This window comes from Panthera tigris, chromosome A2 (assembly GCF_018350195.1).
Source record: "Panthera tigris isolate Pti1 chromosome A2, P.tigris_Pti1_mat1.1, whole genome shotgun sequence".
Taxonomy (NCBI): Eukaryota; Metazoa; Chordata; class Mammalia; order Carnivora; family Felidae; genus Panthera; species Panthera tigris.
Window position 1 is genome coordinate 93,385,955 of NC_056661.1, and position 14,186 is coordinate 93,400,140.

The window sequence follows — 14,186 nt, forward strand, 5'->3', positions numbered from 1 at the left end:
TCTCCTTATGCCCTTGTTTATGTTCCTTCAGGCTCTGCTTTTGATTCTGGTTACTCGACACCCACTCCCTGAGCAATCTCACCCACTCCTAGATTTCAATTGTTATCCTATGCTGCTGATTCCAAATCTATGTCTCCAGCCCAGCTTTCTCTCCTGAGCTCTAGGTCCACATCTGCAGTATCCTTATAGCCATTCTGCTTGGATAGCCGATACTTAAAACCATTCCACTTCCTCCAAACCTGCTCCTCTTATGGATGTCCTATCTTAATGAATGGCCGCCACCCACCCCTTGTCCAAACCAGAAAATGCAGTATGAGTCTTGAATTTTTCCTCTTCCAGACCACAGTCCAATCAACCACAAAATACTCACAAATCTGTCTTTTACCTACTTCTGTTGCCATACCTGAATCCAGGCCAACATCACTTCCTGTCTAGATTCTGGGCTAGATTAAGCTTCCTAATAGACACGTCTGTATCCATTCTTTCCTCCCTCTAATTGTTCTCTACAAAATAACTAGAATAATCTTAATAAAATGCAAATTTGATCTCACTATCATGCCACAGCCTCATTGTTTAGAGCTGCAAGCTGATTCATAGCTCCCCATTACCTTTAAGGATAAAGTCAAATTTGGGGGTAATTTAATTATGTGTGTTCAAAAAGTTATACATACATACTTGTTATAAACAAACAAAACAGCAGTCCTCCAACATACCCTATCCCACATTACTATATGCCATCTCTTATGCTTCAGCTCCCAAGAGGCAACCAGTGTTAATTATTTTACCTGACTCCTTTGGAATCATTTCCATATCCCTAAGGAACATGTTTATATTGCTATTTAAAAAAAAGTCAATGACTTCCAATTCTAAAAGTTGAAGATTCAGCTTATTTTCACCAACTCCTATGATACCTATCACATACATGAACACTTCCCATTCTTCATCTTCTCAATGTGGCTGTAACTTAATTATATTGCATTTAGTATCTGTACTGATAGGACTTTGTAAATCACAGCATATACTATGCTATGAAAATTTTCCCTTCCTGTTCAACTTTTGTTTTTTTCTTGAGTTAATTACAGTCTTCCCCCTGCCCCCTGTAACTTGGTTTTGTAATAAAGAGGCCATTTTTGATGTTTGTTGACAGTTTTCAATCTCCACTCATCTTTTCTATCTCCCCCACATCTGGGCAACCAAAAGTAGAAGAACTGTATAGGCTTTTACCTCTAAGAGTCGACAGGAATTTCAAATATAGCTCAGGCTCTAGCCCATGCGAGGTGGAATCCCCACCATGCTGAGTCTACCCTTTAACCACAGTGAAAGCCCCAGACTACTCCTAGCCCTTTGCTCACTCTCTCACCAGACCCCTGAATGAACCCTTTCCCTCCTGGGAGCCCCCATCTTAGTGTTATTACTAAATATACCTCATTTATATTCACTGGTGGGTGCATTGTGTCTGGACAGTCAAATAAATTCCTGAGCGAGTGATCATGCCTACCTCTGGGCACTGAACTGTGTACTTTCTACATATTTATCATTAATACATTCCTAAACTGTCCACACCCTCAGTTTGGTAAATTTTCCCTCAACATACTTTAAACATCAGTTATTCTATCCATGCCATTTTCTCAATGATCTTTCCCCCAGGGCCTCTGTCCCACTCTAGTCCACCAGATTTGTTGGTCTTTGAGCTTCCTTCAGAGCTGTGGTCTTAGATTTTCCCTTCACCATCATCCTTTCTTACTCATGCATTAGAATCTCATTTCCTGGATTCCTGGATTTTCTCTTTTCTTATTTTGGTTGAACAAATCCTCCGATAGCTTCCTGAGAAATGACCTATAAAAGCAACATTTTTTATCTTTCCATGTCTGAAAAATGTATATTCTACCTTCCCACTTAAGGAATAATTTGGCTGGGGAACTCTACATTACAAGTTACTTTCTTCTACTATTTTCTAGCATCCAGTGTGGCTATTGAGATGTCTGAAGTCATTCTGGTCCCTAATTCTTTTTAGAATCTTGTTTTTCTTTTCTGAGGGTTTTTAGAATATTCTATTTGTCCACAGGATTTTGCAATTTTATAATGATGTGTCTCTGTGTAGGTCTGTTTTCATCCATTGTCTTGGGAGCTCAATAGACTGTTTCAATTGGGGAAGTCATGTCCTTTCATTCCAGGAAATTTCCTTGATAATTTCTCCCCTCCATTTTCTCCATTCTCTCTTTCTGGAACTCCCATTATTCAGATATTGAACTTCCTGGACTAGTCTGTACCTTACTCATGTAAAAAAAAATCTCTCAGGGGCGCCTGGGTGGCTCAGTCGGTTAAGCGTCCGACTTCACCTCAGTTTATGATCTCGCGGTCGGTGAGTTCGAGCCCCGCGTCGGCTTTGGGCTGATGGCTCAGAGCCTGGAGCCTGCTTCCGATTCTGTGTCTCCCTCTCTCTCTGCCCCTCCCCCGTTCATGCTCTGTCTCTCTCTGTCTCAAAAATAAATAAAACTTAAAAAAAAAATCTCTCTTCTCTTTTTGTTTACTTCCCATCTTTTTTTTTTTTTTTTTTTTTTTTTTTACTTCCTGGGATAGTTCCTCATCTTTATGTTTTAAACCTTCACCTGAAGTTTTATTTTATACTATGATATTTTCAATATCCAAGAATCCATTTTGCCCCTTGGCCGCTACTTTTAAAAACATTTGTAGCATCCTGTTCTTGTCTAATAACTGCAGTATCTTATAGTATTTCACTGTCTTTGAATCTTTGAAGATACTAATACCCTCCCTCTCCCACTCCTGCATAGTCTTTATTTTTTCCTGGTTGCTTTTCTATGTTAGTTTTGGCCTCTTTCTTATTAGAATATTCCATCAGCTGTCTGGAGATTTTTGGCTGTCTGCCTATGTCTAGGAAACAGGCACTAAAAAGTTTTAGGCAACTCAATTTACATGGTTGGGCCTGTCAAATGTGGGTTTCACTGTAGGACAATTGGTTGGTCAGAACTATGGGAAGAAGGTGAGGAAAGAAAGTTAAGTGTCTTGACATTCAGTTATCAACCTTCAGTAGGTTGCCTCTCAGCCCTGCCAACTGCTGGCTTAGGATTCAGCTTTCTTAGGACTGACAAGTCAATAACTACTCAATTACGATTTTTCCAGCTTCCAAAATTGTTTTGGTTTCTTCTTTTACTCTCTATGTGCATGTGTACTTTTGCTTAAAAAAGTCCATTCACTATAGCTTTGTGGGTTTTTAAGAGGAACAGAAAGTACCATGAGTGTTGTCTGACATTTCTAATAGTAACTAAAACATACATAGCCTTTACTACATGATTACCAAAGTGTCTACTTTTTGGTCCTTGTCAAATTCACCAGACTATTTCATATCTGTTCTATATTCAGACCATCTTTCAGTTTCTTGAATGCACTATGTTCTTCCTATGCCATCTGGCCCCAAGTGCTGATTTCTCTTCCAGGAACTCCTGCCTGTCACCTGACTACTTCTGTGGATCTTTCAGGTCTCAGTATATGTGGTGGACATCTCTGACCTTCAGAAGCAAGAGAAATCTCTCTGATGCACGGTATCAATAGCACCCAGTTCTTCCTCTGTTTTAAAATGGGGAGGGGGTGCGCCTGGGTGGCTCAATCGGTTAAGCGTCCAGCTCTTGATTTTGGCTCAGGTCATGATCTCATGTTTTGTGAGATTGAGCTCTGAGTGGGGCTCTGTACTAACAATGGGGAGACTGCTTGGGGTTCTCTCTTTCCTCTCTCTCTGGCCCTCCCCCACTCACGTGTGCACAAGTGCTCTCTCTCTCTCTCAAAATTAATGAATAAACTTAAAAAAATAAAACGGGTCACTTTTCATTTTCCCTCACTAGTCTGCAGGCTCTGTGCAGGCAGGGGCTATGACTGTGCTCTGCCTCTTTCACTGCAGTATATCCTGCTCCTAGCACAGTGCTTGGGACATGGTAAGTATCAAAATGCATTTGACCAAGAAATAGACACCTAACTGTAGAGAACAAACTGATAGTTACCAGAGGGAAGGTGGGGGGTGGTGGTGGAGAATGGGTTAAACAGATGATGGGGATTAAGGAGTGCACTTGTAACGAGCATCAGGTGTTATATGTAAGCAATGAATCACTAAATTCTATACTTGAAACTAATAATACACTGTATGTTAACTAACTAGAATTTAAATTTAAAAAAGCATTTGATAATTACACAAATGAAGTCAAGTAAAATTACTTGCTTGTGATAAGAGAATAGAGATAGTACTAGAAAACGATTCTCTCAATCCTTTCTGTTCAGCTCAATTGGCCTATGTCTGTTTTTTTGGTTTGTAATTAGAAGAAATCAAATATATTTGATTAGGAAAAGGAGATAATTTTCAGCTGGTAGGACCAGAACAATTCTCTCTCTGTTGTTTACAGATGAAGAAGCAGAGGATTGGTGATACTATATAGGCCATTACAAAAGGTTCTAGAACTGAGAGTATCTTATGGCTCCTATCCCTGGTTTCTGTTTTACCATTTGAAACACACCTAGGATGTTACCTCTCCAGCATTACTGTCTTTTATGCTCCATGAATATTTCTACGTTGTCTTCCCTATCTGACTTTCATCAAATAACAACCATCATGTTGCCATTTAAGGGACTAAATCAGTGATTCTTACTACTTGTTGGGGGTTGTACAAGAATCATCTTGGAGTCTTTTTCAATCTGTATGTGCCCCTTTCTCCTCCTGCTTCTCCAGTCTCTGCCTAGGATGCTCTAGAATGATCCTTTGAAAATGCTCCCCAAATGCACAGATTGAATGTTTGTGTTTCCCCAAAATTCATATGTTGAAACAATCCCCAATATGATGGTATTTGGAGGGTCTTTGGGAGATGATTAGATTATAAGTATGAAGCTCTCATGAATGAGATTAGTGCCCTTGTAAAAGATGTCCCAGGGAGCTCCCTCCCCACTTCTCAACAGTGAGAAGTTGACGGTCTTCACCTTGGAAGAGAGTTCTCAGCTGAAGTCAACCATGCTGGTTTCCTTATTTGACTTTCAGCCTCCAGAACTGTGGAAAATAAATTTCTGTTGTTTAAAAACCACCCAGTTGGGGCGCCTGGGTGGCTCAGTCGGTTAAGTGTCCGACTTCGGCTCAGGTCATGATCTCACGGTCCGTGAGTTCAAGCCCCGCGTCGGGCTCTGTGCTGACAGCTCAGAGCCTGGAGCCTGCTTCAGATTCTGTGTCTCCCTCTCTCTCTGACCCTCCCCCATTCATGCTCTGTCTCTCTCTGTCTCAAAAATAAATAAACATTAAAAAAAAAATTAAAAAAAAATAAAAGCCACCCAGTCTATGGTATTCCATTTATAGCAGCCCAAACAGACTAAGACACCAAGTAATTTTGGTATGACTCATTCTCATAGGTGAGGAATATTATATTAAATGTTAGTTATGACCAAATTACATTTTATGAATCCACTACTCTGATGCGTGCTGCAATGGCCCAATAAGTGATAGTTTTAGAATGTTTAGCTCATTTACAAGCAGCGAGTAGAGTAGAAAGGAGCCTCTTTTTCAAAGTCAGTTGTATTACCTTTGAATACCACACCTTTAATATTTTCCCATAAGGTATGAAAAAAGAAAATATAGTACTGGAATTTAGGAGTTTTTATCTATCCATTAACCTGCTTGAGTTTGTTTTTAGAACTTTCTCTGCTTTGGAGTAGTTCTTTCTATCCAAAAGGACAACCATGATTATACCCAAAGTGTATCAAAAGAAAAAGAAAATGTCATATATCATGACACAAAATTTCTTTATAAAAGAAAAGTTTTTAGTAACCAAACTGTGTCTCAATCTAAAACTGGAAGCTGTGTGATGATTTTGGGGTGGCATCTAGGCATCGCTAGGCTCATTTCCTTTTGTAACACGGTGGTAATGATAATGTCTCTTGGAGTAGTATGGGTTAAAATAAAAGCATCAATTTATAGCACATTATAAAACCATAAGTATTTCAATTACATTTAAAAATAATAAATAGTGAGTTTTGCTAGGGAATGTGATATGTCTGATGACACCACCAACATAATTATCCTATGGACACTTTTTTTGGCTTAGAAGCACTTGATTAGAATAGGCATGTGAATGCAGATGAACTGTCAAGTGCCTTGGAAAGAAAGATTAGGGTGTTTTTGATACAAGAGCTGCATTTCTGAACATATTGTTCCTAACAGGACTTGTCTGTACTGACCAAAAGGCATAAGGTTTTGGTTCACTAAAACATTAGTTTCTGACCATTTTCACATCCATGTTCAGAATTCAATTAAAGGACTGGTCCCTGAAGTTTAATTCTGATGGATCTGCAACATGATGCACTGAAATTGATGACAGTCATAAATGAGGACCCTTTCTTGATGACACATCTGTATCACACACACAAATAACACCAAACAGCATGATTCAGTGAGGTATGTCATGGTTGGTATTTTCTTCTATGGACTTCCATTGTACAAATTATATAATAATTGAAAACAGGAACAAGGTAACATTAATATTTAAACATGGTTTAATAGGACAGGGCAGTTCACCAGTATTTCAATGCATGCTTTGACCCTGGTAGTTTATTTTCTTCAAAACTATTCTGAGCTAATTAATAGTGACATCATTTGGATGTTTTGGCAGCTTCTTCATACTACAGCCATTTGCAAGTAGATCAATTTATTTAGGTCCTTAGGTCTCTTGAAATATATGATGAACAAACAGAGAATTACCTATAAAACAATTAGACAAATACAGGTCTTAGTTCTGCACAAGCCCGGATGTTTGTGGCAACAAGAATGATTCCTGTAAATGTGAAAGGGATTGAAATTAGGAGTCACTAGGCAATGGGTGGTGGATAGACAGGGAGGGGGAAGGATGGGGAGCTCCATTTACCTAAGTGTGGATATAACAACCCTCCATTCCCCTTCCCTTTTTTATTTTAATTTGATCTATGTCAAAAAAAAAAAAAAAGGGGGGGGGGAGGAACCCTTAAGGCTAGACATTAACCAAAAGTTGGTGACAAGAGTTTTGGATTCCATGTGCCAGTTTCACTGATGACTCATTGGGAACTTTGTATAAGTCACTTAAACTTGTGCTACTTCAGTTCCTGCTGGCTGTGTTCAAAAAAGGAGGATAATACTTGATCCTAAAAATAATTAACTAGGGTGACTATTTAGATTTCTAAGAGGATATTTAATTAGGTAAATTTCCACCACTTCAATAATTACAACCTGACTGTATGTCTTAATATTTACCCTTTGGTTAAATTCTAAAATTTTACATTAATAAACATACATTTTCTCTTTTTAATTTTGCTTTCCCACTTTATTCCCTACATACTTGACATCCTTGTTTCATAGATTTTATTTTACTGATAATATCTTTTCATACCGTTTCAGGTCAGTAAGTCTGTTTTCTCCTTTTGCTAGATTATAGATTCTAATCAAATCCTCTATAATTTATCTTCTTTGGATTAGGATTCATTCCCTTAAAATTTACTGCCAGCATATTAGCCTGCTATTTTTCTTATATGGGCAAGATCCATTTATAATAAAAGCGTAATTAATGTATAGCAGAACTAGAAATAATGTATCTTAAATTTTACCTAATTTTTGTTGATGGTCTTTGTCTTTGTCCATCTTACTTGCATGTTAATTACTTCTCATTAATAAATCTACCTTTTAGTACATAAGCTGGGAGAGGAGAAATTTCACCATTCAACTTAAAATCAGAATTTTGCAGGAATGAATGACCCTGGAGGTCATCTAGTTCAAGCCCCCTCCCTTTTTTTTTTTTTATAGATAAGAAAGTGGGTAAGTCACTTTATTTAAGGCCACACAACATTTAGAGTAGGGACTAGAACCCATGAGTTGTGGTGGATGTCCAGCCACTGTTGCTACTCCTCAAGGCTTAATTAATATATATGCATGCTTTAATCGATGAATTTGATTAAGGTCAACTCATGTTGGGTTCAGCCTCTAGGTAAGTTTATGTGTTTGTATTCAGATACTGCACCTTTAATTCAGTCCAGCCAAACTATAACCTTGTGAACCAGAAGTTCGGATGGAGGACTGGCACAGATCCATCCTCCCACTGAAAATACATATGGCACACAGATGCTGGATAGTCATCTTTGTTTCTGAGGACAACACATCACTTCTCAGGGGCAGCGATACATTCTACATTCACTTGACATTTAATTTACATCCACTGTGATGAGGCACCTAGGTGGCTCAGTTGGTTAAGTGTCCGACTTCAGCTCAGGTCATGATCTCATGGTCTGTGGGTTCGAGCCCTGCATCAGGCTCTGCTGCTTTGGATTCTGTGTGTGTCTCTCTCTTTCTGCCCCTCCCCCACTCATGCTCTGTCTTCCTCCATCTCTCAAAAATGAATACACATTAAAAAAATTTTTAGCGGGGCGCCTGGGTGGCTCGGTCGGTTGGGCGTCCAACTTCAGCTCAGGTCGCGATCTCACAGCTCGTGAGTTCGAGCCCCACGTTGGGCTCTGCGCTGACAGCTTGGAGCCCGGAGCCTGCTTCGGATTCTGTGTCTCTGTCTCTCTCTCTCCCCTCCTCTGCTCATGCTCTGCCTCTCTCTGTCTCAAAAATAAATAAACATTAAAAAAAAATTAAAAAAAATTTTTAGCTTACACTCACTATGAAATAAACATTGTACTTTTTGTATACAGAGTCCCTTCCCTCAGGGAACTTAAAAATGTAGGATAAAGACATAAGTGAAACATAACTGTGTAAAGAGTTGAATCCTATTAAGTGTATACATTTTAAAACTATCTAGTTAAGGGGCGCCTGGGTGGCGCAGTCGGTTAAGCGACCGACTTCAGCCAGGTCACGATCTCACGGTCCGTGAGTTCGAGCCCCGCGTCAGGCTCTGGGCTGATGGCTCGGAGCCTGGAGCCTGTTTCCGATTCTGTGTCTCCCTCTCTCTCTGCCCCTCCCCCGTTCATGCTCTGTCTCTCTCTGTCCCAAAAATAAATAAAAAACATTGAAAAAAAAAAAAAACAAACTATCTAGTTAAAAATGTCCTCCTTTGTGTCACAGTGTCTTACAAAATTAGTCATTTTAATATATAACCAACAAAGGAAGTTGTTAAGCATATAACGGGAAGTTGGTTATTCATAATTGACAAGGTTTATTTGGTCCATTACTAACCACTATCTCTCCTGTTAGGAATACCATTGTAATGAGGTGAGGTTTATTTTGGAGATGCAAAAGCAGAAGTTTTGGAGTAGGGTAGGTAAAAATGAAGTAAATATTATTTTTATGTTTTAAATTAGTATTTTTATTAGTATTTATAAGTAATGTGTTCTTTGGGTAAAACATTCAAATTGTAGTTAAAGGTATAAGGGCAAAGGAAATGTTCTCTTTATTCTGGGTATGCACACTTAATCGTTCTTTGTTCTTTTTCTGGAGAAATTTTCTGTGCATGTGGAAACATACATCTGTATATTTTTCCCCACAAATGATTTAATGATAAATTTGCTTTTTACTTAGTTACCCTAGACATATTTGCACATCAATACATATTGACTTATCTCATCTAAAAAAAGTGTTTACTTACTATACCTTTGTATGCATATACCATGATTTATTCAAGCAGAAGTTGACCCTTAAAAAGGTTGGAAATATTAAATACTGGGGAGATAAAATGGAGAATCTGTATCTGTAGCTATATGTGTATTTACCTATATGAACTAGTCATTGTCAGAGTGAATAGGATAGCCACAGACACACAGTACTCAAAGCTTATTAAATTAGTAACTATTTCTTCAACTTTGTTGACTCGGTAGATAGAACCCATCAGTATTTTAATTGGTTGCTTTTGTTTTTTCATTCATAGCTGCTGATAACTTTCTCCCTAAGTAATCTGAGGAAGTGGTAAAAGTCAAACTTTTTCCTGTCTGAGGCCATATTTGTGCTGTCTATAATATCTAATTATGGTCACTAGGACCCAGCCTCCTTGCATCTTGATGAATTCCCCACCCTCCTTTGCTTGGCTTGACTTCCTGTTATCAGCTGCCATCTATCAAGACCCTATAATATGCTCAGTGCAGAGGAGAACAAGTCGAAGTGTTCTACCTCACAATTTAAGGAAGGCAGGGGGCTAGTTTTTATTTTAAGATAAAAATCTTTTAACAAAACACAAACTCCCCAAAACTTCCTTTAAACCAAACAGCATTGTCACACACTCACAAGCTCTTATTACTTACACAGCCAGATGACTCAAGATTACTAAATTTCTATTCATAAGGAGTTTGCTGGCCCCAAATCAACATTCAGTCCCTCCCCCATCTTCCTTCTCTCTCCCTTGGGAGAGTGATGTTTGGAGTGTTCACTGCGCCACGTTTTAATAGAATGAAGACGATGTGTGTTTGCTGCCTGAACTGTTTGTTTTGGGATTTTATAAAGCCTCCCCCAACGTGTTCCTTTTTAAAATTTATTTTTTGAGGCCGGGGAAGAGGAGGTGGGAATCTTTTTTGGCTCCAAGACTTCCAATTTAGAAATACATGCTAGAATTGGTAATCTAGAATCGGCAATCTAGAATTACCAATTCTAGAATATTGGTAATTCTAGATTACTAATATATTCCAGAATTGGTAACACATTCTAGAATCCCATTGCTATTTACTATAGAACTGGGTATTTACATCAGAAATCAGCTGCATCTACATTCCCATCAGTCACTCAGTGTGACACGGCGGTGAAGGAAACAGCACTTAACCGTGCCTTGGGGGGTTACAGTTGACGCTTCTGCCTTTGCACTTGACTCCCCTAAAAAAACGGGCCCAACTTAACAACCTCCCTAGCAAAACTGGGAAAAGAAAAAGTCGCCCTCAAACCTGAGTGCGTCTCCGAGGCCTTTCCACTCCCCCGACCCAGAGGTAGTGGTGGTGGCCACCCCCTCCCCCCAGGTCCTCGCCCTTTTCACACGCGTTCGTGGCAAGGAGAAAATCAGTCATAAACGACCGAGATCCAGAGCTTTTCCTTTGGTGGCCTCCCCAAAGCGCGAGGAGGAGTCCCCAGTAGCGGCCCGCTCCCAGCCCTGCCTGTTCGAGGCCCTCCGCCGGCCTGGGTCCTGGAGCGCGCGGGCGGGGCGGGCAGGGCCGGGGGAGGCGCGCGGGGGCGGCCGGGAGGGGGCGCCGCGGGGGCGCGAGCGGGGCTAGAGGCCCGCCGAGAACGCGGACTCCGAGCCGGGGAGCCAAGGTCCCCCTGGGGTCCCGAGCCCGGGGTCCTTTGCCAAGGGGGAGGCGGGGCGGAAGCGGCGGGCGGGGCGGTTAGGGCGGGGCGGGTGGCGGTTCCGCGCCGCGGCTCTTTCTCCCTAACGCCCGAAACTCGGGGCTGAGAACTTCTCCCCGCCTGTGCCCCGCGCGCTCCGGCGACCCCCGGCTCCCGCACCTTGTTCCCAGCCCGTCCCCGCCCCGCCTCCAGCCGCGCCGCCCCCGCTGTCGGCCGCCGGCCGCGCTGCTCTCGGTTACAAAGGAGGGAAAATGAGCCGGGCGGCGGCGGCGCGGCGCGGGGCCACCGCGGCTGCGGCGATGGCGGCCGCCCCCGGCACCACGTAGAACGCCCCCGCCCGCCCAGCCGCGGCCCAGGCCGGAGCAGAGCCTGCAGCTCCCCACTCGCCTCCTGAGCCCAGCGCGTCGCCTCCTGGCCGGAGGAGGAGGTGGAGGAGGAGGAGGAGGAGGCGCCGCCTTCTTGCCGCGCGCCCTCGCTGTTGTCTGCGCTCCGCTCTGGACCAGTTTGGGGAAGTTGCCGGAGCCCCGCGTCGCCCAGATGTGCGACCTCATTGAGCCGCAGCCGGCCGAGAAGATCGGCAAGATGAAGAAGTTGCGGAGAACTTTGTCGGAGAGTTTCAGCCGCATCGGTGAGTGGCGCGCTGCCCCAGGCACCGGGCCGGACGCCCCCGGCGCCTGCTCCTCCGCCCCGCGCTTCTGGCATCACCAAAGCGGCGACCACCCGGGGCTGGTGTAGAGTGTGCTGCGCGCGGTCGGTGGAGGGAACAGTACCCGGACCTGGGGTAGGGCGACAATGGAAAGGAGAGACACCCCTCTCCCTCGGGATCTAGGGGATCATTTGTGGATGATCTTAAAGCCCACAGTTTGGGTTTCCTCTCCTCGCCACTAGCGCTCCGCCTTTCGCGCCCGCGTTGGACTGGCGATGGGACGCCCCGGGCCCCGCTGCGCACCGGGCTGAGCGGCCGCCAGGGTCCCTTGTTATTTTTTTATTTTTTTTTGCGCGCAGGTTTCGCTCTGGGGTGTTTAGTCAGTAATTTAGCTTTGGAAATTGGTGAAACGTTGAGCTGTTCCTTCGTATTGTTTAACACATCCAACCTAAAGGGAAGTGGGACAGATACCTTGGGACCTTTTGTTCGGTACTTCGGGTCCTCGAAAGCGAGATTCGGCTGTTCTGTCCCAAGCTCTCTGAATCTTTCCAATGCAGCAAATAAATGCGCGCTGTGAACTTGTCTGAACATTTAGAAATAAGTCCTCAGAACTTCTTACATTTACTACAGCTCCGGGGCTATTGTCTTTAAACCAACCATCTGATACACAAATAAAAACCGACTGAAAAATGTTTAGGACATTTAAGAATAAATCCATGTCACGGACTATAACAGGGTGACAACAGTATTATGTGGAGTGGGTTTGCTAGCTTTTTAGGGTTAGCCATAGAAAACCCCTTTTAACCTTAAGACGGTAGCTGCCTCCTCTAACATTAGAACTTTCATTTATGCAGGTAACTGTTTTCAGCAAGAAAATCCTACAAGCACTAAAAATAACCCCTCGGATTCCCTAAGAAGCTTTCTAGCCTTTGTTTCACTTGTTTAACATGTCATCCATGTTAATGAAGGTGTTAATGGAAATTAAGCATAAAGTGCTTAATTCCTTAAAATAAACCCCTGGGGTGAATATGAGTATTGGAGTCATTCATCCATCCATCCATTCCTGTAAAAAAAAATCATTATATAAGCACACTGTAAAATGTGCAAACTTTCTTCAAGCAAGAGAAAATATGGATCAAAATTTAGCCTAGTTTTCTTTGTGTTGGGTTTAAAAATTTTCTGTTGGTACACAAAATCTTTCCGAAATGACTGTAAAGTTATGGTGTGAAACCAACATTTAATCTTGGTTTTACTTATTGCATGTATTGGATAGTTGCAGTTTCACTCTCACGAGTTAGGGATGCATTTGAAGAGTTCCTACATGCAAATGAAGTTTGAAGCCAAGAGTGTGAGAGCAAGGTGTTCAGTTGGTGTGCATTTTTAAAGAGGATGTTCAACCTGGGACCCAAAGCATCACAGAGGCGGGTTCTGGAGTCCATTAAGCCCTGTTCTAAAACACATTAACTGTATATTTACTAATGCTAATGACTCTGTTGGAGCCCTTCCAGTTTTGTGTTAAATAATTCATTGCAGTTGAATCTCAGTAAGAAACCAAGGACATTAATACAAAAATTCCTTATGTTTAAGCAATTTTAAGATTTTGATCGACAATCAGTAAAATTTGGATTAACTACAATGCTGGCGAATGGGGTATTACAGTTAATTGGATTTTCTAGCTTACTGAGATTTAGTGATGTGAAACTCCTTTTGATTCCAACACTTGTTAAAATGTCTTCTATGATCTAGTAGATTTTACTTCCTTCTTTCAGAAACAGTACAGTGCAGTGAACCTAACTGATTATTTCTTGTATTGAAGGAAGGTCATGATTCTGAATAGCAAGTCCCATTTTGGAATACTGTAAAGAGATAAAGAGGTTTTATGTGGTTATGATTGTATGTCAAACCCAAGACATACATGTGAAGTGGGACTGCAGAAAAATTAATCTTTGTTATCTGAGTACGTTCTTAATGTTATATTTGCAACATCAAAAAGCAATAAAACGAATTTGGTTATGTAAAGGTTTTAAGGTGCTCAAGACTATGGAATTGGGTTTTTACTTTGGGATTGTATAGTGCATAGATTAAGGGTGTGGGCTGTGTCAGACCACTGGAGATTTCCCGTCTTGCCACATGCAGCAGTGTGACCTTGAACAGGTCCCTCACCTTCTGAGCTTCAGTTGTTTTTTTTTAAAATTTTTTTAATGTTTGTTTATTTTTGAGAGGGAGACAGAGAGACAGCGTGTGAATGGGGGAGGGGCAGAGGGAGAGGGAGAC

General features: G+C 41.8%; 1 protein-coding gene and 1 long non-coding RNA gene across 5 annotated transcripts in view; one reads left to right on the forward strand and one right to left on the reverse strand.

Moving 5' to 3' along the window:
* Window positions 1–6,519: 6,519 nt before the first annotated feature.
* LOC122233509 lies at window positions 6,520–10,537 on the reverse strand. The gene is made up of 2 exons (XR_006211065.1): window positions 10,240–10,537; window positions 6,520–6,742 (listed from the first exon to the last, which is right to left on the reverse strand). It is a non-coding gene; the product is annotated as an uncharacterized LOC122233509 (long non-coding RNA).
* Window positions 10,538–11,293: 756 nt separating this feature from the next.
* The window catches only part of CDK14 (cyclin dependent kinase 14), a 600,313-nt gene continuing 597,420 nt past the window's right edge, over window positions 11,294–14,186 (forward strand). For 3 of the 4 annotated variants that reach the window (XR_006211062.1, XM_042966088.1, XM_042966101.1), the window contains exon 1: window positions 11,294–11,894. Coding sequence is in view for 3 of the 4 variants with exons in the window: in XM_042966088.1 (XP_042822022.1) it covers window positions 11,804–11,894 (91 nt within the window). In the remaining variant the exon portion in view is untranslated. The remainder of the gene's footprint in view (window positions 11,895–14,186) is intronic. The other variant, XM_042966082.1, reaches the window with a different exon arrangement.